The sequence below is a fragment of the Trichoderma breve genome, chromosome 5 (assembly GCF_028502605.1).
Source record: "Trichoderma breve strain T069 chromosome 5, whole genome shotgun sequence".
NCBI lineage: Eukaryota > Fungi > Ascomycota > Sordariomycetes > Hypocreales > Hypocreaceae > Trichoderma > Trichoderma breve.
In genome coordinates this window covers 1298556-1322651 of record NC_079236.1, presented here as the reverse complement: position 1 = coordinate 1322651, position 24096 = coordinate 1298556, and the positions used below count along the sequence as shown (strand labels likewise).

General features: G+C 48.4%; 3 protein-coding genes across 3 annotated transcripts; 2 read left to right on the top strand and 1 right to left on the bottom strand.

The window, feature by feature from the left end:
* Positions 1–923: 923 nt before the first annotated feature.
* On the top strand, positions 924–3539 carry T069G_08106 (heterokaryon incompatibility protein (HET) domain-containing protein; the record flags this gene model as incomplete). The annotated part of the gene is made up of 1 exon (XM_056175316.1): positions 924–3539. One exon carries the CDS (start codon positions 924–926, stop codon positions 3537–3539), a length of 2616 nt encoding a protein of 871 aa, XP_056026265.1.
* A 216-nt stretch (positions 3540–3755) lies between these two features.
* Positions 3756–6642, bottom strand: T069G_08105 (glycosyl hydrolase family 92 domain-containing protein; the record flags this gene model as incomplete). The annotated part of the gene is made up of 10 exons (XM_056175315.1): positions 3756–4370; positions 4466–4586; positions 4635–4797; positions 4857–4949; positions 5013–5130; positions 5200–5288; positions 5359–6199; positions 6255–6295; positions 6367–6468; positions 6534–6642. 10 exons carry the CDS (start codon positions 6640–6642, stop codon positions 3756–3758), a joined length of 2292 nt encoding a protein of 763 aa, XP_056026264.1.
* An 11500-nt stretch (positions 6643–18142) lies between these two features.
* Positions 18143–23743, top strand: T069G_08104 (uncharacterized protein; the record flags this gene model as incomplete). Its single annotated transcript, XM_056175314.1, has 25 exons — positions 18143–18200; positions 18272–18356; positions 18439–18995; positions 19052–19190; positions 19244–19429; positions 19495–19514; positions 19584–19693; positions 19764–20156; positions 20217–20293; positions 20346–20983; positions 21055–21279; positions 21339–21802; positions 21853–21902; positions 21968–21995; positions 22080–22162; positions 22278–22392; positions 22512–22610; positions 22679–22713; positions 22768–22851; positions 22906–22954; positions 23017–23117; positions 23180–23242; positions 23304–23543; positions 23602–23653; positions 23714–23743. 25 exons carry the CDS (start codon positions 18143–18145, stop codon positions 23741–23743), a joined length of 3981 nt encoding a protein of 1326 aa, XP_056026263.1.
* Between the last annotated feature and the right edge of the window lie 353 nt (positions 23744–24096).

Genomic DNA, 24096 nt, shown 5'->3' with positions numbered 1-24096 from the left:
TGAGGCATGAGGGGGGATCCATCGCGGCGTAAATCATCTGCAATCTCAGCGGCTTGCCTCCTTTTCCCCACCCAATCTGGCCAGGGAAATGCGGCTTGCCAGGGTTGCTTTTGGTCAGCTCTTTTTTGAATGCCCTGCGCCTCAATGGCTATGGGATCAATATGTGATTTCGCTGGGCGGCTCAGCAAGATTGCGGTTATTAATAGAGTAAATGAGGCAAACTCCACCTGCAAGAGAGGGGGGTTGTGGGTTTTTTCTTTGTCTTTTTTTCTTGACTGCGATTGTTAGTGGCACAGTGGCACAGTGTCGATGAGAAGCTACATTGTGTACAAGCATGTGTGTGTGCATTGATGGTTTAGGTTTGTTTGTTTGGCTCAGAGTTTCTCAAAATATTATGAGGCGGTACTACCTCCCTAGCAGAGGACGATACATGTAGCATATATATAGGCCACATGCATCTATCTACGTGCATTTCACACTCCTCTTGGTACTTCTTCAGCCAGCCCCTCATAATTAACTCTTCCCATCACATGGACAGTCCGTTCTTCAGCTGCTCTAAAGCTTCCTGGTTCGCAAAACGGGAGCGTAAACTCTGTATTACCGCCTCATTAAAAACCTGGAACCCACCACTTTAGACGGTCTGAAACCCCTCGCTAGATTTACGGACCCTTTTCTTCCCCTGCCGGCCTGCTTGAAGCCATTCAACTCATTCGCTCCTTTCAAGTCATTCAAATCTCCAGCCGCCTGGGGTCAGGCGGTTTGGCGCCAGGCCGTCAAACAACGCAGCAGATAAACATAAAACACACATGCGTCCCTCTCCCCCTTTTGACGCAGCGTGAACATCACGACGATACTGATAGCAGACGTCAAATCTCACAACACCAAGCACTCCATACGAGCACGCGGAGCCCCGGAAATGCATCATGGCTGACTACCTGGACCCCGGAGCATCTGCCGGCGCTGCTGACCAGCCCTCGCCGGGGCGACGCCGGTCAAAGAACCCCCTGCGAAACATGATCCAGCATCTGACCGTCGACTCGTCGCCTGGAGCCAGCGAATCCGGGTCACGGCGCTCATCGCTCATTCGCCGTTTGAGCGGGCAAAAGAGCCGTAGTCCGTCGGCTCATTCTGACGCCGCCTCGGGTTCGCGACCCAACTCACGGCCTCCGTCGTCACTGGGTGTAAATCGAGATCCGGCTCTTTGTGAATCATGTGCACGTCTTGCGGCGGAGATTGAAGAAACCATGGATGAAGTCGACGCCACTTTCGCCAGGCCGGCAGATGGCGCAGGAGCTGCAGGAGATTTCGAAACAAGAGAGCATTTTGTATCTCGGCTTCGGTACCTGGAGGAGAACCGCTGGGCTGCGACTTGTCCCATGTGCAAGCTCTTTTGGGAGATTCATGTGCCCAGCAAGGAGCCTGGAGAGTATAACCTGGTGGCACTATCGACACGCGACACGAGTTACTTCATTGACTCAGCGAAGATGCACAATCAGGACCATCCGGCCAAGGGCCGAGCCAAGGGCCTCAGCCCAGCGTTTTTCTCCGTCATCTCCAAGACGAAGGGCGGCGGCCAGGATCCCGATGTGGACCCCGAATGGTTCCGAGAATCGGGCATGCTACTCCGGACGCGGCCCGAGATGCTGGTAGACATGGCTAGGGGGAGGACGGGTGGCGAGAGACAGCTGACAGTCCCTGATGGAACGGCATCTCCGCTGCCGTCACCATCATTCCGCTTGCCTGACGATGCCTCTTGGACGCAAAGAGGGATCTGGGGGCGCGACATTGACAAAAGCGCGGACTTGAACATTGTGCGAGAGTGGCTTCATTTTTGCGACACCCATCACGAGGGACGATGTTCACGGAGGCCGGTGAGGAAAGAAATTCAGGGATTCCGGCTCATTGACTGTGCTCAGTCACGCCCACAAGTGGTTGAAAGATCACTGCGTGATGACTATGTGGCACTGAGCTATGTCTGGGGCGAAGCAAATGTTGATGGCAGCTGGCCACAAGTTGTACGAGATGCAGCTTCTGTGGTGACTGAGCTTGGATTTCGATATCTCTGGGTGGATCGCTTCTGTACGAGTGATGATAGGCCACAGGAGAAAAGGGAACACATTCAACGGATGGACGAGATATACGGAGGAGCCGCCTTTACCATCATTGCCGCCGCTGGCGAGAATGCCATGCACGGCCTTCCCGGCGTTGGATCAACATCAAGACCTGCTCAGCCAAAGTACAAATTCACCACTTCAAACATAACCCTTGTTTCCAGCCTCCAGGACCCACGCCTTCTCATCGAGCGCTCAGCGTGGTACACTAGAGGATGGACTTATCAAGAAGGACTTCTCTCTCGACGACGCCTCGTCTTCACAGAACAGCAGATGTACTGGGAGTGCGACGGCATGACCTGCCCCGAGGCGCTAGACTTGCCGTTCGAATTCTATCATGACGCCGAAGAGAAGCGTATGTACGATTTCGTGCGTCCGGGCTTGTTCAACGGAGTGTCATATATGGACGGCAGCTGGGAACAGTGGAAGAAGCTGCCTCAAAAGATGGGCGAAGCGAGCACTCTGAGTGTATTCCGCGAAGTCGACCAACATATTGTGAAATACACAAGGAGGGACTTGAGTCGGGACGAAGATTCGTTGGATGCAAGCTTGGGAGTATGGCGAGATCTGGAGAGCACCCTTGGAAGGGGGAAACTGAGCAATTTGGTGGGGATCCCTATATGGGCACCTCTGGCCTCTGAATCGACAGAAGAAAACAATGGAATGCCGAGAACGAGACATCTTTTCGCCTTATCAACATGTTTCTGGCATCACAAAGTTGGCACACAGGCCAGGCGGAGGAATCACTTGCCGAGCTGGTCGTGGGCAGGATGGTCTGGCCCCGTGGAGCTCTTCTCATCCATTACACTCGCTTCCAATGATCCCGAGATGAAGTTGAAGGGCAAAAAGATACTCACCCATCATTACGTTGCGGCCGCGCGACTGACGAGGAACGAACCATCATCTGTCAAGTGGACATACTCGCCTGAGATGGCAGTATTAGCGCCTGATGGCTCCGTGATATACGACTTTGGAGGACAAATGAGCTCTGCCGCCGGCCCTCCGCGATTCCGACCCGGAAAATATGCCCTCCATGTCAAGGATCCGTTGGTGCTGGACAAGGTCAAGGCGAAGCCACACTCTGACGGCTGGCAATTCAGCGGCCTCAGTGTCGACGTACGAATGAGCCGCGGAAGTGGCACAGAAACCGCTTGTCTTGGAGGCGAAGAGTGCATAGGAAGCCTCAAAAGCTATCTGATGCGACATGGACAAGGAGAGCAAATGAGTGTACTCTGGTTTGTTGAAGAGACTATGGTGATGCTATTGGTAGTAGAAAAGACAGGGAGGGGGACATGGGAACGCGTAGGGAGGGTGAGGATGGCTTTTGCGGAAGATGCAAAGGATGTAATGAGAGCTTCTGGTGGGCTCCAAGGATTGGTGGGGAGGTTACCTATGAGAAGCTTAGGTCAGAATATTGTGATTGAGTAGGAGGTTGTGAAGATGCTTCATGTTAAAATTATTATACCAATGATACTCGACTCTAGCTTAGACTTTTAATACCGACAAGAAAGACGCTCATCATGTTTGATGAATGAATTGGAGAAAAAACGATGATCCTCAATAGCGCTTGTGCGCAAGATTGTGAAAAATTTCTTTCATTCTACCAACGTAGTTATCGAAACTAAATTTGCTCATCCTCTAAGTCTAGATGTCTAGATCCAAGCTGGGTGGCAGACTGGCAGAGCCTGTTCCCCAGCTGCTCTCGTTCTTGCCCAGCGTCAGCTCCAACACGCCTCCATTAGCAAAGAAGTCATGTGTGATCCAGTTCTTTGTATACGACTTGCCGTTGAGCTTAGCGCTCTGGATATAAATGTTCTCATAGCCTCCATCAAAGTTGATGTTCTTCACCGTCGCCGTCTTGCCCGTCAGTCCGTTCTTGATGCTGATCTCGGGGAAGAACGGTGGCAGGATGAGATAGACGTTCTGTCCTCCCATTGGCCACAAGCCCATCATGGTCAGAGTGCTAAAGGCACCCATGGCACCGGAATCGTCGTTACCGGGGATACCGTTAATACCAGAATTGAACTGCGAGGGGATGTAGTGGTGGGCAAAGTACGAAGACAGGCCCGGGCGACCAGCATAGTGGAAGAGGAAGACGAGAAGGAAGGCCTGTTCATCACCAAAGTAGAGCAGGTTGGGAGTGTTGTGAAGAAACTGGAGACGCTTGACGAAAGTGTCTGGGCCACCAAGAGTGGTGATGAGGTCGGCCATGTCGTGGGGGGCGAAGAAAGTGTAGAGCCAGCTGCTGCCCTCGTAGGTCTGTGATGGAAACATTGGGTAAGCAACAGTGAAGAAAATAAAGTCTCGACATTGTCTTATGTGTTGTCAGAGAAGAGGTGTAGTAGAAATCTTACCTCATGGCCAGTAGGAACCAAATAACAATCATCAAATCGGAACATAGGAGTGCACATCATAGCGTCCTGATAGCCAAACGTGCCGTTCAGATATCTGGGCTGTAGGAAGCCGTAAAAGCCACTGTCGACATAACCGGTAGAACCATCGGGATTGGTGATGTAGATGTACGAGTTTTGGTTCGGGTTCCACATGTTCTTCCAGTTCTTAGAGCGCTTGAGATACTTCTCGGCATCGGCCTTCTTGTGCAGAGACTCGGCCATCTCGGCAATGCAAAAGTCGTTGTAGGCATATTCAACTGTTCGGGAGATGGATCGCGAGAATGTACCAACACCTAATGATATATGAGTACTCCATACGAACGTGGATACTATAATATTGGGAGAATCTTACCGTTGGGGTCAAAGTCGTCAGTGGGAATATAACCAAGCGTCTTCCAGCTGGTCAATCCACCACGTCCCTCGATACCCCAGTTTACAGGTTCATCTAGCAATATGTCAGCATCATGATTGTAGGTTTGATGAAAAGGGGGACACCTGTGAGCCATACCTTCGGCATCCGAGATCAAAGCTTCATATCCGGTCTGCCAATCAACACCCTTGTGAAGGCCTTTCAAGTATGCGTCCACAAGCACAATATCAGCATTGCTACCACCTTGCGTCCAGCCCTTACAAAATGTCATGCGGCAATCCGGAAGCTTTCCTTCGTGGCGGTAGATGTCAATAAGTGCGCGAACCATCTGCGTTTGACTGTACGGGTCGACAATGGTAAGCAGTGGGTGAATGCTGCGGAATGAATCCCAGATGCAGTAGAAAGAGTCATAGTCTATTACAGTCAGCTTTAAATGATTTCATGAATAATTCTCCAAAGAAATGGTTTTGAATATGACACTTACAAGGCTCACTGCTCTTCCACAGAGGGTTCTCTCCCGTATAGTCCTGAGGCGAGATCATGGAGCGATACAGTCCCGAATAGAAGGTGGTCAGAATGTCTGTAGACACTCCCGTGGTGTCGACCTTTACAACTCCCAGCTTCTGTCGCCATGCATCCTCAGCAGTCGCCTGAGTTCCCTGGAAGTCAAACCTGGGGATCTCAGACTGGGCATTGCTGCATGCTTGGTTCACACTAATGAATGACAGGCCAACTCTGGCTATGATCTGGTTATTGCTGGGCTTGTTGAACTGGACGAATGCGCCGCCAGGCACGGGAGGGCCGGTAACAGTGGCAGTTTCGGTGTTGAGTTGCTTGAAGTTGGTGCCGGCTCGGTTGTTCTGAAAGACGCCGGTGTTCTTGATACTGGCTCCTTGGAAATCGGTACAGAAGTACAGAGTGTACGTGCCAACTCCGAAAGACGGATTGAATGTGCCTGAACCGGTAATTCTTCCGCTGTGAGCGTCGACAGAAACGCTTCCCTTGCTCCGGGAATCGGAGAGATCCGTCAAGTCGGCCAGGATCACAGGCTCATACGGGATCGCGTTGTCCCCAGTTGCGTCGCCACCCTTCATAGGCACAGGCTGGTCAGGGAAAGTGAAGCGGTACAATGCCGTCTTATTCGATACAGTCATCTCCGCCTTAATAGAGGTATTGAGAGTAACCGAAAAGTATCCAGGGTGCGCCTCAATGGAGCTGTTAATCGGCAGGGACTGACGGTCTGATTTGGTGAAGTAGCAGTTGTCAAGGTTTCCGCCAGAGCAGCCGCTCTGGGGGAACAATGGAAAGTTTCCAAGAGAAGCTCCCTTGGACGTGTTAGCATCTGATACTGCCTCATTCTCCATTAGGGAAATCGCTTACACCACCCGTTCCGCTGTCATGCATGTGAGAGAAGCCAGTGACTAGAGGGTCATGGTCAGTTATAATATTCCAGAGATGCTAGAATTGTAATTTTGGAGGATGATGAACTGACTTGGACCGCCATCTGAAGCATAACCACCAGCGTTGTCATTCACAGAGTCAGCTACCGCCTTGGCAAGGCCGAATGGAAGAGTTGCGCCGGCAAAGACGTGTCCTATGTGTATTGTTAATTCTGTTCCTTTGCGCATGAATGCCATCCAGTCATGCAGAGATATTTACCTCCATTGCTGGTTCCAATTAGAGGATCTACATAGTCAAAGACATCGTAGGTCGCGTGAGCGATTGACCCGTAGGCGAGTGCCGCAACCAAAGCTCGAGGAAGACCCATTGTGAAGAACTTGTCCCTTTGCCGAGGAACAAGCTGAGCTGCTATGAAGACTCAAGAAAGAGCTGCTCTCTCCAGACAAGTTGGTGATTCTTGTGTTACATCCTCTTCTGTATTTATACTCCAGGTCATGAGGCTATAAGCCCGTCGGTTATCACGCGGATCGCATCACGTTCAAGCAGTTAACCGCTGAAAGGGAAGTTTGACGATTGTAAATATCACTCCGAACATCTCTCCCCGGACTAAACCCCACAAGAATGCCGGAACCTGACTTTCATAATGGAGTTTCGACGCGGGGAATCCCTGGCATCGCCCTTGATGGGCGTTTAATCAGTTCAGAACTTCAAGCACAAAGTACCAATAGCCACAAGACGGGAAAGGCGGCCGCTACAGAATCCACCCCCAGGTTAGTCTTGTACAGATTCGGTATGTGGAAGGACGCTCATCCAATCAACATATCTCGCCCTCGGCTCATGATTCCTGAGGCTCAGATCCTCCAGATCTCCCATTCAGGATGGTAAATTGCCCGTCGGGCATATTTGTGTTCCTTACAAAGACTGTTTTGCCAAATTGAGCCTATCACCACTCACCTATTCCGCGCACTAGTTGTGTCTATATCGGCAAAATCGGCTCCGCAATAGCCCCAGACATAGTGTGTAGCTTCACAAACAATCGCTTTCATACGAGGAAGAATTCCTTGGCAATTCACGCTAACTATGCTGATGTCGCAGCGTAAATGGAGAAGCCGTCGGTCATGGTTGGAGGAAATATTACCAATCCCCGCCATTCCAACACCGGCCTCTTCCACTATGCCGGCATTTTACAATTCTCTGGGCAAAGCTGCTGGGCAAAGCGAAAAGCAACTGTTGTTATGAGAGAGCCGTCGGAAGCATTTTCCTGAGATGGGCTTCTATTTAGTTGCCCACAGAATAGTACCAACGATTCGCATTTAATCTCGGGCATAAAATCGGGAATGAAAAGAGGAAGCAATTACCGAGCTTTGTAAGTTGTCGTTGGTTTCGGCTTTCCTTGAAATCCAGAATGATGCCACAATACGCCCTGGGACGTCGTCTCATGCCGAACCTCCGCCGTAACTTTCCGTAGGGAAAAAGGAAGGTAGGTGATTCATATCAGTTTTCAATATGGTTTCTCGAACTTCCCGACTTGAACTGGCGTTTACATGCGCATGAAATCAACGAGTGTGGCCATATCCCACGGAATATCTCCATACATAGCTTTATAAATAATAGTAGGTCTGCTCACTCTGACCAACAAAAACCACTCCCACCCTTTACTGCGATGGTTTGACTGCCGTGAATAGTCGATATATTGGGAGTCTAGTGTTAGCAAACTCCAGATAAACTATATCTTCACGAATGTGATAGATCCTCAAAGTCGAGTCATGCCTTCATTAGGCAGGTAAGGAATCTGCCTTGCTGTTTAGCATGCGCGACACAGGAAGATGAACATTGTAAATTTGTTTCATGTTGCATCGGTCACCATCTGAGGCAAGCCATCAACTGTATTCCGGATTCCGAATGACAGTATTTATGCTTATCGTAAAACCCCACCAACTTCGTGTTTAGGGGCCACACGAGAGCTTGATCTGACTTGTTGATGGGCAATGACATTGTTAGGGGGCGTACCGAACGAATGTGCAGCATCTCACACACTGCAAGCAGAGATCACATTGATCTTGATTGAAGCAATCTCCCGTACCTGATGCACTAAACCAGGGGAATTGCCAATCCCCCCTTACCTGCGAACAGTTCTCATCTTCATCTTCTAATACTCCGTACCCTAGCCTGTTTTAGTATTTTTACCGGCATTTGCGTCATCACTTGACCATATATAACATATAGCCGATTAATATTACCACGAGACTCGATTCCATTATAGATGCCAAGGTTTCCAGCCCACAAAACAAAATCAACTTCCGCTGACTTTTCGGGATTTGCTTAGCCCGCAAATGCCGATAACTTAGGTCGCAACTGAATGGAACTCTCGGTGGCACAGGCTGTTATTCTGCATGCTCACATGTGATGTAAAGCGCAGATTGACTCAATTCTTTCACACATTTGGTCTTTATTGTGCGAGTTCCTGACACGTACGAGTGCGCCCAAAATCTTGTAGCAAAATCCCTTGGTGTACAGCGTACTCGGAGAAAAGATTCACTATAGCCGACCTCTATTTTGATCAGCCCGGGAGCCTGCAAACGGATAGCGGCAACTCGCGGTTGGTTGTCGGCAATAGTATTCATCTCAACTCAGAATGTTGCAACATGGCGCATTGCCCTGAGCTCTTAAGAGTTTGTCTATTGTATCTTAGAGACTCTAGTCATATCATCAATAATGTGAACAGATATTCCGTAGATAGACTTATACTCAGTCTACTTTACTTACACCAAGATCAGCTATTGCGGAACGCCCCTCTTTTACAATAGTAACAGCACAAACAATGCTACCGGCGACTAAAGAGTCGGGCTTATCGACTCGATAGCGGCTTTTTGAAGACCCGAATTACTTCAATATTCTCCAAAGCCATTTACCTTATATGAATGATCTCGCAGCGAAACTCGATCATATCGGGATTGAATATGTAGTTAAGGGTTTGCAAATAGATAGGGTTCATATACTGTAAAACTCAACAATCTGCTATAAATAGCTCGACGCCCGCTTGGCTAAGCGGTATAGCGTGTCACTAGTAAATACTTGACATGACAAGGTGATCAGTTCGACTCTGATAGTGGGCATCTATTTTTGCAATTTACTTTTGCCTCCTTTTGTACGAAACCATACACGCATCTTCATCATCTTCCCGGCATGATTATTTCTTTTTGAGGTCTCTTTCACAAGCCAAAAGCAATGCAAAAAATTTTCTTCCTTCATGCCCAACCCAGCTTTATGCATGGAGCACCAACTGGTCCAGCCGTGTTTTGTCTGCAGCACTGCTGCATGACATGCATCTGTCGGACATTATTGCATAGAAAGGCATATCAACACGGGCCATCGGTCCACATGCAACTCATTCAAAAAGCACAAGAGTCACAAGCAACTTATATGTGTGTTAGGGCAAAATCTTCAAATTCCTATTCTGCTATATCCCACATGATGGAGGTCCATTTGCTCAAATGCCTTGCCCTTCCCATGGCGTCTTCTCACGCACATCCGAGCCCTCAAGCTGTCATTCCGAGAGAGTATAGGTCCAGCGAAGGAAATAGAACAAGGTGATTTAGTGCTACATGTCCTCATGTGTTAGTTTTCCGGTCGAAAAGTTTCTTAATGCCTAAAGCAGGCGGCAGAATCAGAACTTACGCCGCAGGTGGAGCATTGGCAACTGTCGCAGTTGTCCTTGCATCCGCAGGAAGTGCACTGGCTATTAAAAGAAAGTTTTCAGTGACATTTCTAGTAAGTGCCTTGCTTGGTAATGAGAAAGAAGGTATCATAGATCGGGTAGTGGAACGCTGAAGGTAAAGCAAGGAGGAAATTCCGAGCAAGTGTTGGAACAATGGTTCTCAGAAGACTCACCAGGGAGACATCTTGAAGGTGTTGATTTGAGGGACTGAAAGTCTTTGAAGGTAGGCAAAGGTTGTTTTTGTTGTTTGAGTATGGTTGATGCGATTGATGGATGAGACAAGATCAAAAGGCAGGCGACACTCGATGCTTTTATATCCAAACGGATGCTCTATAAAAAGAGCGTTTACTGTCATTTAGTATCCACTTGTGAATCCTCATGCACCATATCATGCATCGAACAGCTTCATTAACGAAACCCCCATGCAGTGACATCTTGGCGCCTGTAGGCTGGAGTAGATCCTTGAAAAACGGCCAACAATCAACACGAGTTCCCGACTGACATTCGTCAATACCCCTCTTTAACTTGTCCAGCTGAAATACCGTTAATAATGTTTCATAGTCATGCGTCAGCTTCATTGGCTGGGAGTGGAATGGAGGTTACCCGAGGCCAGAATGAGAAGTCATCACCGGGTGTTGAACACATGTCCCACGAGTAGTAGCTGCAGGGGTACTCCCACGCTATACTAGAAAACATATACTGTAACAATTGGTGTGGATGGGTGTCGATGATAAAGGAATATGTATGGCTGCCAAGTCAGGGATGTGATGCTGGCGCCGGTTATTGTGGCCGCAGGCAAATAATCATTACAGGCTCCCATGTCGTGTTGAAAATTACATCCTTTTGGCTCTTTCTTTCAATAAAACTTGGTTTCAAATACTAGCATAGAATATCATCTTAAGGGTATCGTAGTACACGGACGTGGATAACATACGCAGGTACAGTAACTGACGAAGACAATCGAAAAACAGCCTGAAGAAAAATCAGTGCGCTTGAAATGGTGCCCGACTATAGCTTTCTTGCTACAAATTGTGGAGAAAATTGTCACTTGGGGGCGAGAAATGGTGAGGGAAATATGCGGCTGAGGAAAGCTTTGGCCTTATGGTAGTCACTGTACTATCACGAGGACGAACGCCCTCCCTAGAAGGAAGAAGATAGCACTGTGTTACCAACGTACCTATGAAGAATCTGCTGATGATGGATGCAGAGTCTCCCTATCAATACGTGACATGTAGACAGAATCGTCATGCGTTGTGGTAGCTACTTGTAGTAAAAAACACATATTGATCCAGGCGTTGGGATCACAGGTATACCTCTGAACTCTGCTGTCGTAAAAGCACGCATGAAGCCGTGAAATGTGGCAAAGATAATCGAATACATGGTCTTGGCTAGGCAGAATACTGCATTTTCAGCGGCCATGGCGGGAAAAAAAATTGAAAATGTGACAGAGCAAAGCGCGGAGATGATGGGTTGCCTCTCCCCCACGCGCTGGCCGGTGATTATCGGATGTCAGCAGCCACAAGCGACAAGAAAGGATCGCAGGGAGACTAAGATACTGGAAAAGGGGCCTGCTTCCGGGATGGTTCCCGGCTGAAGAGTCATGCGGCCACGGATGCTACATGGTTGTACAAATCGCCTCACCCGACATGACCCGGGTCTCGGATGCTGGGGGAATCAAGACCGAGAGATTCAAACGGAAGCTCTTCACTCTGAAGTTAGACGTATACAGGATTGAGCAGCCGTCGGCAAAGTGTTGGGCAGATTTGTGCCTGCGAATAGAAGTAGGCCAGCGCAGGAGCACAAGATGCCGTGTCTCAAGACCTGATTTGGCGCCACAGGGAGGATCATTAGCCTTTCATCGTGATAGGCTTGTTGCTGAGAGGACTGCATAAAGAATTTTTATTGCATGATGCAGAAATGACGGAGCAAAGGCAGTGCAATACGCTCGGTGCTCATGATGTCCATGCTGTCCGGTTTACCTTGTGCGTGCTCATGCTTATGTTGAAGGAAAGTGATAGTTCAACGTCCAAGTTCACATGGAAATATGACCAAAGCATGTGATAGTCTTTTTCTGTCCGTACTGGCTCATCGTGCTGCAGGAGGAAAATTCAGAAAAAGTCAGTGAAGAAAGCGGATCTTGTGGAGTAGGTTGCTGAGGCCAGGAATGATGAAGAATTTTTTCAGCATCTCAAGGGAATGCGTCCATCATTATATACTTGACGCTCGCTCATATATCTGCGTGATTTCCCCAGTTTCCATAATCAACAGCCAGTCTTCTCCGCTTCTGTTCCACCATCAAGTGCTATTACTCGTGGAAATGAGCCGGGGTTTGGTGATGCGACTGCGAAGTAAGAGGCCTATACCAATCAGCTTCTTGGATGGTGGTGAACCTTGATGGAAAATACAACCACCTTATCTACCACATTCTCTATAATACATACTCAACTTTACAAAAAGGCCTCATATAAATGGTGGAATTTTGAGGGAGCTGAGGGGTGTCTATCAAGGTACATGGCCATCAAGGTTCACGGGCTCAGATTTTAGGGGATCCTGGGGATGCAAATGGTACTCTCCTATGATTTGAAATTATAGTTGTCTCATATCTTTCATCTGAAATCTTCTGCCTACTTCATCTTAACCAAGGTAAATGTCGCTATAAAATGGTTAAATTGCCAAATGCATTCTCAAGGACACTCAAGCTTCTGGATTACCCCGCGCGTCTACGAAGAGACTGTCAGTCCGATCAAGCAACTTATCCCATCATAACCGAGTATTTCATACAGTTTTGAAACTTACGGCGGTCTCTTTCATGAAATGGGAAATTCACATGTGCCAATCTCTGAGCATCCTCCATGGGCCAGACGAGTTCCTCGGGCGGTCTCTGACAAAGCTCCTCTACTGTCTTCTCCAAGATCTATGTGGGCTGATCAGCATCCGTGACTTCACGTCTTCCCATGTAACTAAACCAGAATAAATCAAACTGTAGCTTAAACTCTTGATGATTGTCTCCGACAGTTAGTTTTTCAGCACGTTGGTTGATGCATGGATGGCAAGATGATTAGTATCGGGTACTTCATGTTCTTGTTTCATATGAAAGCTGGTGTCAACAAACGAAGACTTCCAAAGTGCATTAAATTTTGACCACCTGTCTACAGAAAATCCTCAATGTTAGTGATTGAATTCGCCTTACACTTAGCCATCCGGAAGTTGGGTTTCTCTATACTATATCTAATTTGAACTTCAACAGGAAACCAAAACTAACTATGCATGATTCAGGTTCTTTTCTAACCAACATTCATCATAAAGATTTCACACCTGCTATCAGTAGATGTAATATTGGCCAAAAGAATTACGAACCATACGAAGAAAATCGATCAGCGATGAGTACACCGAGTCTGAGCTTCCAGTAGATCAACAGAGTGTTTGGTGGAGTGAGCAAGCTTGATGATAATCTTTCTATTCAGTTTCAAGATTTTTACTAACAGGATTATCACACATATTGGTAAAAGGCAGATAATCTAAGATGCTGCGTATTGCAGCACTGTGTAAATCCAGCCAAACCGCCCAGAGGACCATAGATCTCTATCTCGAGCAACATCAGCTACGAGTATCCTATGCACCCATAATATCGAGGAAAGTGAGTGTTGCATGTGTGTTTTAAGGAGTAAAGATTGTGGACCGAAGACGAGAAGATTCTAGATGGCCAAGCCAAGACTCTCTATCAGGTCTTGCGCGTGGGAGGTCTGGTGCGGTCACGTCACCACATCGAAGGTCACAATAGGAGAGGACCAAGTATGATGTAAAACGTGATGTGATGTACTATCTAATGTACCTATGAGGAACAGCCCTAGTATATAGATACTTTGGGCGTCGGAGAAGGGGTCATGTAATCTCACACTCTCCCTATATAAACCTCGGATATAGTCATTTTATATTTATCTAGGACTAAGTAATGTAGCTCTCCTCTAAACAAAGTTTCCAGTTCATTAAACCAAGGTACTATTAAAACCAAACAATACGTATCCACATTCTTATACATGTGATCCATAAGTGATAGGTATGTTGACAGAATATTCGGTTAATTAGTAAAGGCAGACTTGGCAGAGGGGAGTCTAAACACGCAGAAATGGATGGATGGATGGACGGATGGACAAGGAAAAGAACATATCCGATCAGTTACCGTAAGCAGCCTATTTAGCAAGTATCATGATATAAGAAAACATAGATAGAGAACCAGACGGAAAGAAGGACGTAGGAAGCCGTTGATACGGTAGTGGGATGAATCCAAGCTAGATGAACTGTTCACTGTCATCTCATTAAGTCATGAATAACTTAAAACGGTTACGAGATCACCTCAATAAGGCGTAAGTAAAACGTGGGGAAGAACTTGTAACGTCCGCAAGCACGCGTCAGATTCTTTGGAAGCAGGCAAATAAAACAGAGAGGTAATGCCACCTTACCAGCAGAATCAGCCAGGTCGCCTCACCACTTGGTGTCGTCCTACCTGGCCCATTGCAGCTACATGCTTTTAACCACCACTTATCAGCTAGATAATGATGGCTTCGGTGCCCATTTCCGAGGCCTAGCTTGAGAAGCTGTGCAGCGAGGCGGACTGATGCCGTTGTCTGGCTCTAAACATCAGAACCTGCCCAAGAAGGCAACAACAACAAATGTCTCGCGAAAGAAAAGTCGCAATGATGGTGCGTGGGCATTCATATGTTCACTGGGCAAGTGCTAAGCAGTTCGTCTTTCGTCCAACTTGTGTCCGATCTCACCGGGATTGCGCGTCCAGCGCATCATTCATCTTTCCATCTGAGATGCCATTTTCTTCCCTTTCAGACGTGGGATATCTCAACTGGCAACGCTGATTACGATTGGGAAATGCGCAATGTTCCGAGTCATAAGCCAATCTCTCTTGTAATGACATGCCTATACCAATAGTTACCATGGTTTGCTCTCAAGAACGTTGCGTCATCTCATGTGAGACTTGCCAAAGCCTGATGGCCGAAGCAACCAACCTCCTCGCTAGATGAGACTTTACCTGACATCTGTAGACATCCTGAGCACCTAAGCCATGGTTTTGATCGTTTATTAGATAGTAAAGCCATAGAATTGCATATTTCTGGTGAATGTCAGCTAACGTTATTGGTCGGTGTTCTAAATAATAGCGATTGTCTAGGACATAGCTTCACCTACCCTTAATTACGAGCATTGGAAGTTCAACGAATAGCACTAGTACGACTTGCGCCTAAAGACTTGCGCCTAATGTCTCACATTTCATCTTGCTAGTAATGGCAACGTAGACAATATGACCCATGAAGGCAGCGATACAGGCTCTATGCGCAACATCATCAGAAACATCTGCCGCATTACCCAACCCTCTCCATTCTAGCATTCGACGCTATACATGTACATGTACATGGGCCGATATTCGACGAGCTCGCGGAACGAAAACCCATCAGAAACGAGTCTGATGTCATGCCGAGCCATGTAATTCTGGGCACCCACGACGCGATCGGATCAATGTGCTGCCGTCTGAGGGCGATCGTGCTGTAGTGATGCCACTTCAAACTTGTTCGATGGGATCCGCAATTTGGATCTCGCCAGCGACGAGGCCAGGGTACCCTAACTTGCTCTTGGAATCACTTATCCTGGAATAGCGGTTTAAGCTCTCGACGGCGGATACGGCGTGATGGGGCATGTGGAGCTTATCCCATGTATGTATGATACAGAATTTGGGGAATATTGAACTTGTTTACATACAAACGAGGATGTGTGCGCATCTGGTGTGATATACAGATAAGGCATCTTGAATTGTTTGCTCCCTCCCCCTACATCTCCAATCTTCATCGGAAAATTAGTAAATGATGGTGGCCACCTACCAATGAGAAGACGTTCCAGAAACTAGGACGAATCTATGCGGCCAATGGTGCTGGTTTCCCAGAAAAAAAAAACACTATAATATTGTGAGACATCGTTAGGACTGGCTGTGGATGAAGCTGATGTCCATGAGTAGAGCGGGCACCAACAAGGCCAATGGAGTCACGATGCCAGCCGAGGGCCCAGAAGGACGAGGTCATACGGATAAGAACTCGACTCACTTTGTTGTTGGACTTTATCAAGCGACATCGTCTCGTCCAAAGACGTCACCATCGTCATCATCATACGTGGTATCAAAGACAAGGATATATGCAGCCGTGATGCATGCTGGCTGTAAAGGACCAAGTCCTATGGAGAATATGCATGTATTGATCGGTGGACCGGACAGGTGACCGCAGGTGGATAGACGGGGACTCATTTGCTTGTGGAGAGATTGGTGGGCGTTTGAGTGTTTGTGAGTTTGGTTGGCTAGAAGTGCTCGAGTTGTTGAAGCTAATGTTGCGATCGCGGCCTAAGCGCAGGCGCCGAGGCTTTGATACCCTGTTTTCAGATGTCGAGTTTTTATATCCTGGATGGTGCTCAAGCATCGCTTAGCAAGTGGTGGCAACTTGGGCTCCTGTTTCAATTTTGTTTCAATTTTATTTTTATTTTATTATCTTGTGTTGTTCTGTTCGTCTTGTGTATGCATTTGCTCAGTGTCTTATGAAAACATTCACAACAACAAACGGCGCAATCACAGTTGCACATCATCTCTCTACACCGCAGCATCAGGATACAATATGGGGCACATCTTCGTGATCTCCTCTGCTTGACCGCAGCTGCAGGTAAATCTCTCTTCATCACAGAGACCCCCACACACAATGTCTTACTTTTTTTCTTTCTCTCTTTTCTCACCCAACCCGGCCGCACTAGCATCTGCCCAAACTAGACAACCGTCATCTCGGTGTGCAGTAGGAAAGAAAAGGAAGATGCAAAAGAAGTGGAAACTTGCAGACTGGACCCTCCTCCCAGTCAGCTGGATGTGAGTTCCATTTGTATTATTCATCCGCTTCGGCCAAAGCGGGTGCTTCCGCTAGCTATCTGGATTAGCACAAGTTATGCAATGGGCTCCGAAGATTCGGTGAAAGGACGGCGGCCTGTTAATGCGCGGGAGCTTGGGTTAGTTTACCCCCTTGCACGGACAGTATCTCTGCTTATTTCAACGCGTTTGCTCCGAATTGCGGAGACTCTGGATTCCCCGACAAGCCACTCAGCAGCAAGTTGCATGGAAGAGGCTCCAAAGGAGGCGAAACTCTGAGGAGTCCTAGGCAACGAAGCAAACAGGAGACGGGACAGAGGAGGCGAGGCGAGGTGAGGAGGCGAGAAGAGAAGAGCGGAAGCGGGAACGGGAACAGAACAGGAGCCCATTCTTCGAAACCACCTACCAAAACCGACCAGACGTTGGGTCAGAATCAGAGTCATTCGGCCAGCAAAGATCAATTGGACGTCGATAAAAGGGTTTCCGGGCGGCATCCGCGGCGCTTGCAATTGCTCCCTGCAAACATCCTGATGGGTTTAAAAGGGTTGCATGTGCAGATGACCCCTAACGTTCGCGCTGCAGACGATGCCCGTCCGTCCTATGCATTGCATGTACTTTAGTCTTTAGGTGAACCGCAATGCGATGAATCGATTCCTTGGCCCATCGCCACCGTTTTCCAAGTGCCTTATAGGCCAATGGACGGATCCCCGCCTTATCGTCGTGCACGACGTTATCACGCTTCAGGCATAGGTTGGCCTTCATGGGTTGACGTGTTCTACGCACCAGTCCTGAAAGCACAAATCGAGGCGCGAGTCAGTGAAGCGAGTCTCCACGTGTGTGACCGCCTGATGTCCCCAATAATACGTGTAACGGGATAGATGGACCCCTTTCATAGCAGGGCATAGCAGGGGGTCCTCACAAAGGTCGCCTTGTGCAAGCAGAGTCAGGCACCGCAAGAGGACGTTATGGCAGCCCAACTTGAGCAGAGGCCCTGCAAACGGCCTATCACATGTCGCCGCCTTACACCAGGATTTGCATTGACGTGGACTCGGAGCTGGCACAAGTAGTATCCATTCATGATCCTTGTCTGGGAGCTAATCCCTTTCAGTGGGCGTTTGGGGGGCTTTCCAGCCTTTTTTCTCTTTACCGCTTGATGAGAACTTCATTTTATATTATACAATGCCAGCGACGGCTATCAAGTGAAGCATTTCATCAGTATCCGTCGTCGAGCATTGACCAAAGACTGCCATCATGGTTATGCGAATGAGGTCGCTGTCTCAGCGCATGCCGTCGTGGTCCAAGTCAGCCAGTATGATACTCTTGCCCTATCTGTTCCTTCACCGCGTAATTGCTTGCAGTCGTCTGATGCCAAACCTGTAGAGCGACTCTCAAGAAGCGATGGCCGCTTCAGCACGTCCACCGAGCGCATGAACAGCTCATCTATGGATCTCAATGACCCTTCACTGTATGGAATCAGCTCATCTTATTTCTTCTCTCCGCAATGATCCGGACGCATGTTGTTTGCTAACCAGTGTCCAACCGTGAAGTCAGCTGGAGGAGAAGAGTTTCCAGCTGGTTGCTGGCGGGACCAGCGACCAGCTGCGATGGCTTGAGATTGACAACGGCGTCAAGAAGGATGAGGATGACGCGCCCATTAGCGAATTGAGCCCCAGCGAGGATCCCTCTAGTGAGGAGCCCTCTAGCGAAGACGCTCTTGACGATATTGCCGAAGGCGAGAACGCTGATGGTGAGAATGCTGATGGCGAGATCGTTGTCAGTGAGAATGCCACCAGTGTTCATGTCCCCAGCGTAAAGGCCACCAGTGTAAAGGCCACCAGTGTCAAAGCCCTCAGCGTCAAGACGGCAAGCGAAAAGATTGCTCTCGATGATGCTACCGACGTCGACCCTGACGAGGCTATCAACTACGTGCTTCAGTGCAACGACGACGTCAATCATCACCTGCGACAGATTAACGATGCCCTCAACCTCATCAGCATCATGGGCCCGACGCGTAGTGGCAAATCAACCCTCATGAACCTTCTTGCGGGATGCACGGAGGAGCCGCTGTTTTCCACCAGCCCCGGAGCCGAATCGTGGACAAGAGGTAAGAAGAATCACTGTGCATATTGCTGACGATTACTAACTCAATCTCTCGCACAGGTACGAATCTGGGAAACAAGATTATGGGTGCCAAGGAATTCTCCAGGCTTGATGACGGCGTAGAGGTGGCATTGGCAAATCCTCAAAAGGTTGCCTTCCTCGACACAGAAGGCCATGGAGACCAGGGCGACTTATACGAGTTAGTAGCATCCACCCTTTTTACCATGCTTGCAGATGCTAAAGTAATTGCAGCATCATGCTCTTCACTCCCGCCATTCTATGCTCCCGTGTCATCGTTTTCAACACTACAGATGTTGCCAAGGACACCATCCTGACGAGCTTGGCGATGATGACGCTGGCCGCTAACAAGCTAAATTTCGGTGGTGACAAGAAGACCAGTGGACCAAAGTTTGGTCAGTTGGTCATTATTATCAACAAGTGAGTTTCCAATTTGATTCCATTCGACATGCATGAGATTTGGAAGGTCTAACAGTCGTCAAAAGGTATGATCTTGGAGGCTCGGGTAAGTTTTTACATGATACGAAATGAATCACCATTTCACATTGTTTAATAATACTAATCACCCAACCAGTGGATGATGTCAGAAAGAACATCCTCAAAAAAGAAATTGGCAGGACGGAGGCGGTAAAGAGGAGAAACAAGATTCGAGAGAAGCTGGCCTCCGAATTCGAAGGTGTTACAGTAAGCCATCTCATGACCTAACATTTGAGACGTAAGAAGGGAGAAGCGACAAGAGCTTACACAAATTTAGGTTCACTTGCTTCGCGGTAACTCTCTCAAGGAGGGAGTGCAGAGCCAGATCAACGACAAGACCAAGGAGTTCCTTGTTCTCGATGATTTCAACGACAACTACGTCAAAGACTTCAAGAACCTGCGGGCCCAGCTGTCCCAGATGCTCCGAACTCCTCGACTCGTCGCCGGAGCTCCCTTGTCTGGTGCTTCGACCGCAGATTTTGTGTCAAGCATTGTCAAGTCCATCAACCGGCTTGAGCAAAACGGCCAGCTTCACGTGCCCGACATTTGGCGGGCGGCCGAAAACGAGGCCATTAACAGATCCCACATCAAACTCCACCACGACTTTAGGGAAGCATGCAATAAGCTGATCCAGGACCCAGCACTCATCAGCACTAAGGATTGCAACAAGGTATGCTCATCTTTCTTTTCTCTTTGTACGTCACTTTTGTGCTAAATGAGTTGGGTTTAGAAACTCGATCGTATTATGCACAAATGCATGGCCGATGTGCGTAATTCGCTCAAATATCTCTCACAACAGACCATCAAGTAAGAAGCAAACCCTACTGCACCATTCTTGGGTATTCGTTAACAATTCTAGGGATACATGTGAGAGTCTTATCAAGGAGTCGGATGGCCAGCGAAATGAAGTCTTGGCCGCAAACCTCCAGAAGATTGAGGCATTCGCCGAGAAGGAGCTGGCTGATTTGATTGCCTCAATACAAGATACCGTGAATGATGCAGTCTCCGACTTCAAATCCATTTCATCCAACACTGCAGAGAAGATGTTGGATCAGCTCCACGGCGACCTGCTGGAAGCCTACAAGAAGAAGATCTCATCCTACGACGAGCAGGCTCTGAGGGGAAACTACGCAGTCACATACGACCGCGCATTCTTCACAGCTGCGGCGATTGCCAAGCAGAACCTCAATACCGCTTGGGCTTCATGGCTTGTTGAGCAGGACACGACAAGCTCCGAAGCAATTGCTGCCGCCTTTGAGAAACTTTACCAGGAGACTCTGATTGGCGATGAGTCCATCTGGGAGACGAGCGCGGATGAGGAGCAGAGCTCTCATCTAACGCACTACAACAACACCATTGATACTGAGTATCTGTGGGAGAATGCAGAAACGATTAAGACGAATTACGCGGAAAAGGTTGACAAGGCCAAGAACCTTGTCAAGGCAAAGGTTACTGTCCGAGAGCAGGAGATGGCCAAGGACGTTGCCCAGGAACTCGGTAAGTTTAAATAGATGAGACTACGAATCGCTCTTTGTCGATATCCTGACTAACATTTCTTCTTTCTTTAGAAAAACATCTCGCAGCTTATCAGAGGCAGCTGGACGAGTCTCTGCTGCCCAAGGACGATGTTGGAGAGTTCAAGGCCCTCACTGACACCACAGCAACCCGTGAAAACCTCATAACCTTTTTGAAGGAGAAGTCCATGAGCAACCGTCTGTATGACCACTACCTGAACGAGTTTGACAACCAACTGTCTGCCAAGAAGAGCACATTTGGCGACAAGTACTCGGCTGGTAAGAATATCCTATGTCTCCTACCTCATTTACCATCAGCTGTTAACACTTCCAAACAGTTCTGAAGGAGTTCCTGTCATACATTGACAAGGAGCTAGACCGAGTCGTCAAGGCCCAAATCGACGACTTCAAGAACCAGAGCGACACGCTCCAAGTCACCAGGTTCCTGTCCAAGGAGAAGATCACATCCCACCTCGCCACCTGCGAAAGCACAGCCAAGGCCGCCTTCGAGAGCAACGTCGCCCACCTCAGCCTCTCGCAAGAAGAGGCCAAGCTCCGCGTCACCGAGGCCCGCAACAGGCTGGCCAGCGGCATCTCCGACTACCACATCGCCAAGCTGCTGCTCCTGGACTCCCTCGTTAACAAGTGGAACCGCCAGGCCCTCAACCGATGCGTCAACGAGGTCCTGTCCGGCGTCGTCGACTTTACGCTGGATACGCCCGAGAAGCTGGAGGAGGCTGTCCGGAAGGCCAAGATGACCTACTTTGGAGAGGCTTGTGGTGAGATGACGAAACAGGCCGAGGTAAGTTTCCACGATATTTGGGGAGGAGAATCGCTGACACGAAAACAAAGACTTGGGAGACGTTTGAACGCAAAGCCGACACGCTGTACGAGAACATTCGGTGAGTTTTCCTTCAAGTTTACCCTGACAATCCATGATATTCCATGTACTAACAGTCTTTCATAGCCGCGCTCAAGCTGTCTTCAAGTTAAAGGTTCGAAACCACCGCCGCCCTGTTTCCTAAGCCTCGCCCTTTTTATTTCTCCTTCTTTTCATCATGACTAACTCCCCACCGCAGGGCATCAGCTATGAATCAACGACCTCGGAGCTGGAATCCAAAGTCATACACGGGATAAGCCGCCCCTTCGCTGACCTAGCCAAGTATGCAAAAAAATCTCCTTATTACGCCATAATTTGGTTGCTCAGATTCTGCAAAAAATCTTTGTACTCAGCCATTATTTGGTTAATAAGATTCCTACTCACATATAATCGCTAGTCTCCTCGGCATGTCCTGGATATCCAGCGGGTCAGAATTCCAGCATGAGCTCCACCCCGAAGGCAACTCAAGGTCATATCTGCTCAAGAACTTGAGCAAGCCAAAGGGATACGGCGTATGTACATATCTTCATCATAATCAAGAAACAAAAAGGACAAGAGAAGAAAAGAAAAAGAGAAAAAACAATTCATACTTTTGATTTGAGGGGGGTAGGCTAACTGATTTGGCGTTCAGAACAAGCAGTGCACAAGTCTCCGCTTCGACAACTGGACGGCCGAGTTCTCTGATTTCGTATTCGACGAGCCCATCATCCAAGAGCTGTCTCCTTTCACCGTCCGTACTCCCCCTTTTAGCCCGCCATTGTCGATCTATTTTGATGCTGAAACAAAACCCCCATACAGGTCAAAACCCTCACAGTGCCAGCTCAGGACGAGAAGTAAGTATACCACAACTTACATCCCAACTTTTTGCCTCTAACCCTCTTGTGTAGCACTCAGGTCAACATCGCCATCAAGGAAGAAAAGACGGAGGCAATCACTCACTCCAACGCCGCCATGTTTACCGCTCAAAACGAGTAAGTTGTCATTTCTCTCACTCATCAAACAAAGCTAATCATCTCACCCATTAGGTACGCCTCCGCCACTGGTATTGAGCAAGTCGTCACCGACCACATCAAGGTATGTCTTCACCATGAACCAACAAGCAATATGCTCTTACGCAAACTAACTCATCATCTCAGGCCGCTTTCAACGGATCAGACACCTTCGTAGACACCAAGCGCAACGAAGTCACCCTCAACATCGACTTCGACTGCCCCGTCATCTGCCCGGCAAACCGAGCGTACGCCCACTCACTCACTCCCTCCATCCCAATCCCATCAAAGCTAACTAACTCATTCACAGGACAACCGTCACTTGCTCCGGCTACACCCAACTCATGTCCATCACATACACCGCCAAGATGAAGTAAACCATCCCCTATGCCACCTCCATTAAACCTCGTCAATACTAACATTCTTCAACTCAGGCTCGTCCCAGAAGTCACCTTCACAGGAGGCTACGTCCGCACGGGCAGCAAAACCGGCGAAGCCCCCAACTTCCTCAAGGGCGAGACCAAGAAGCGCGTCTACACGGACATTCCCAACGGTCCCGCCAACGAGCTCAAGGACAAGGCAGCTTCCGATGCCGACCCGTGGAACTGGACCGAGGCTCTCGCCCAGAACCCCAACATCCAACCCCTCGTCGACCGCATCAGCGATCCGCAATGGTAAGCAAAAACTCCATCAACTCAGTCACATTAACTAGAAGCTAATCTCATCCCCCAGCTACGAAATGTACGTCCGCGGAAAGTGGGAAGGCATCAGCGGTTGGAAATTCGTACGTCTCCCCTCTCTCACCCATCAATCTTCCTCCCTCAAACTAACACTCAAAACACAGGTCATCCAAACCGACATCAAGACTGCATAAGCAACACCTTATCCAAACATCTTAACCACACTTACACTCACACACACACTCACACCAAACATCTCTGTCACATTCCAAGCATCCAGCCCATCGGCTCAAACTCACTCACACATATACCAACTATCCCAACTATATACCAACTTTACGTTCCACGCAAGCATTAGATACGGTTCACGACACTTTGCTTTTTAGATAGCCTACGCAGCAGACACACATATCACTTACTAGAATGAAATTACGCGTTATCTGACAGGAGAGACGAATTTACTCAAAACCAAAAAAGATTCCAATTTGTGCCAAACGAGTGAATAACCTAATACTGCATAACTTATACTTATCCTTATACCGTAGAC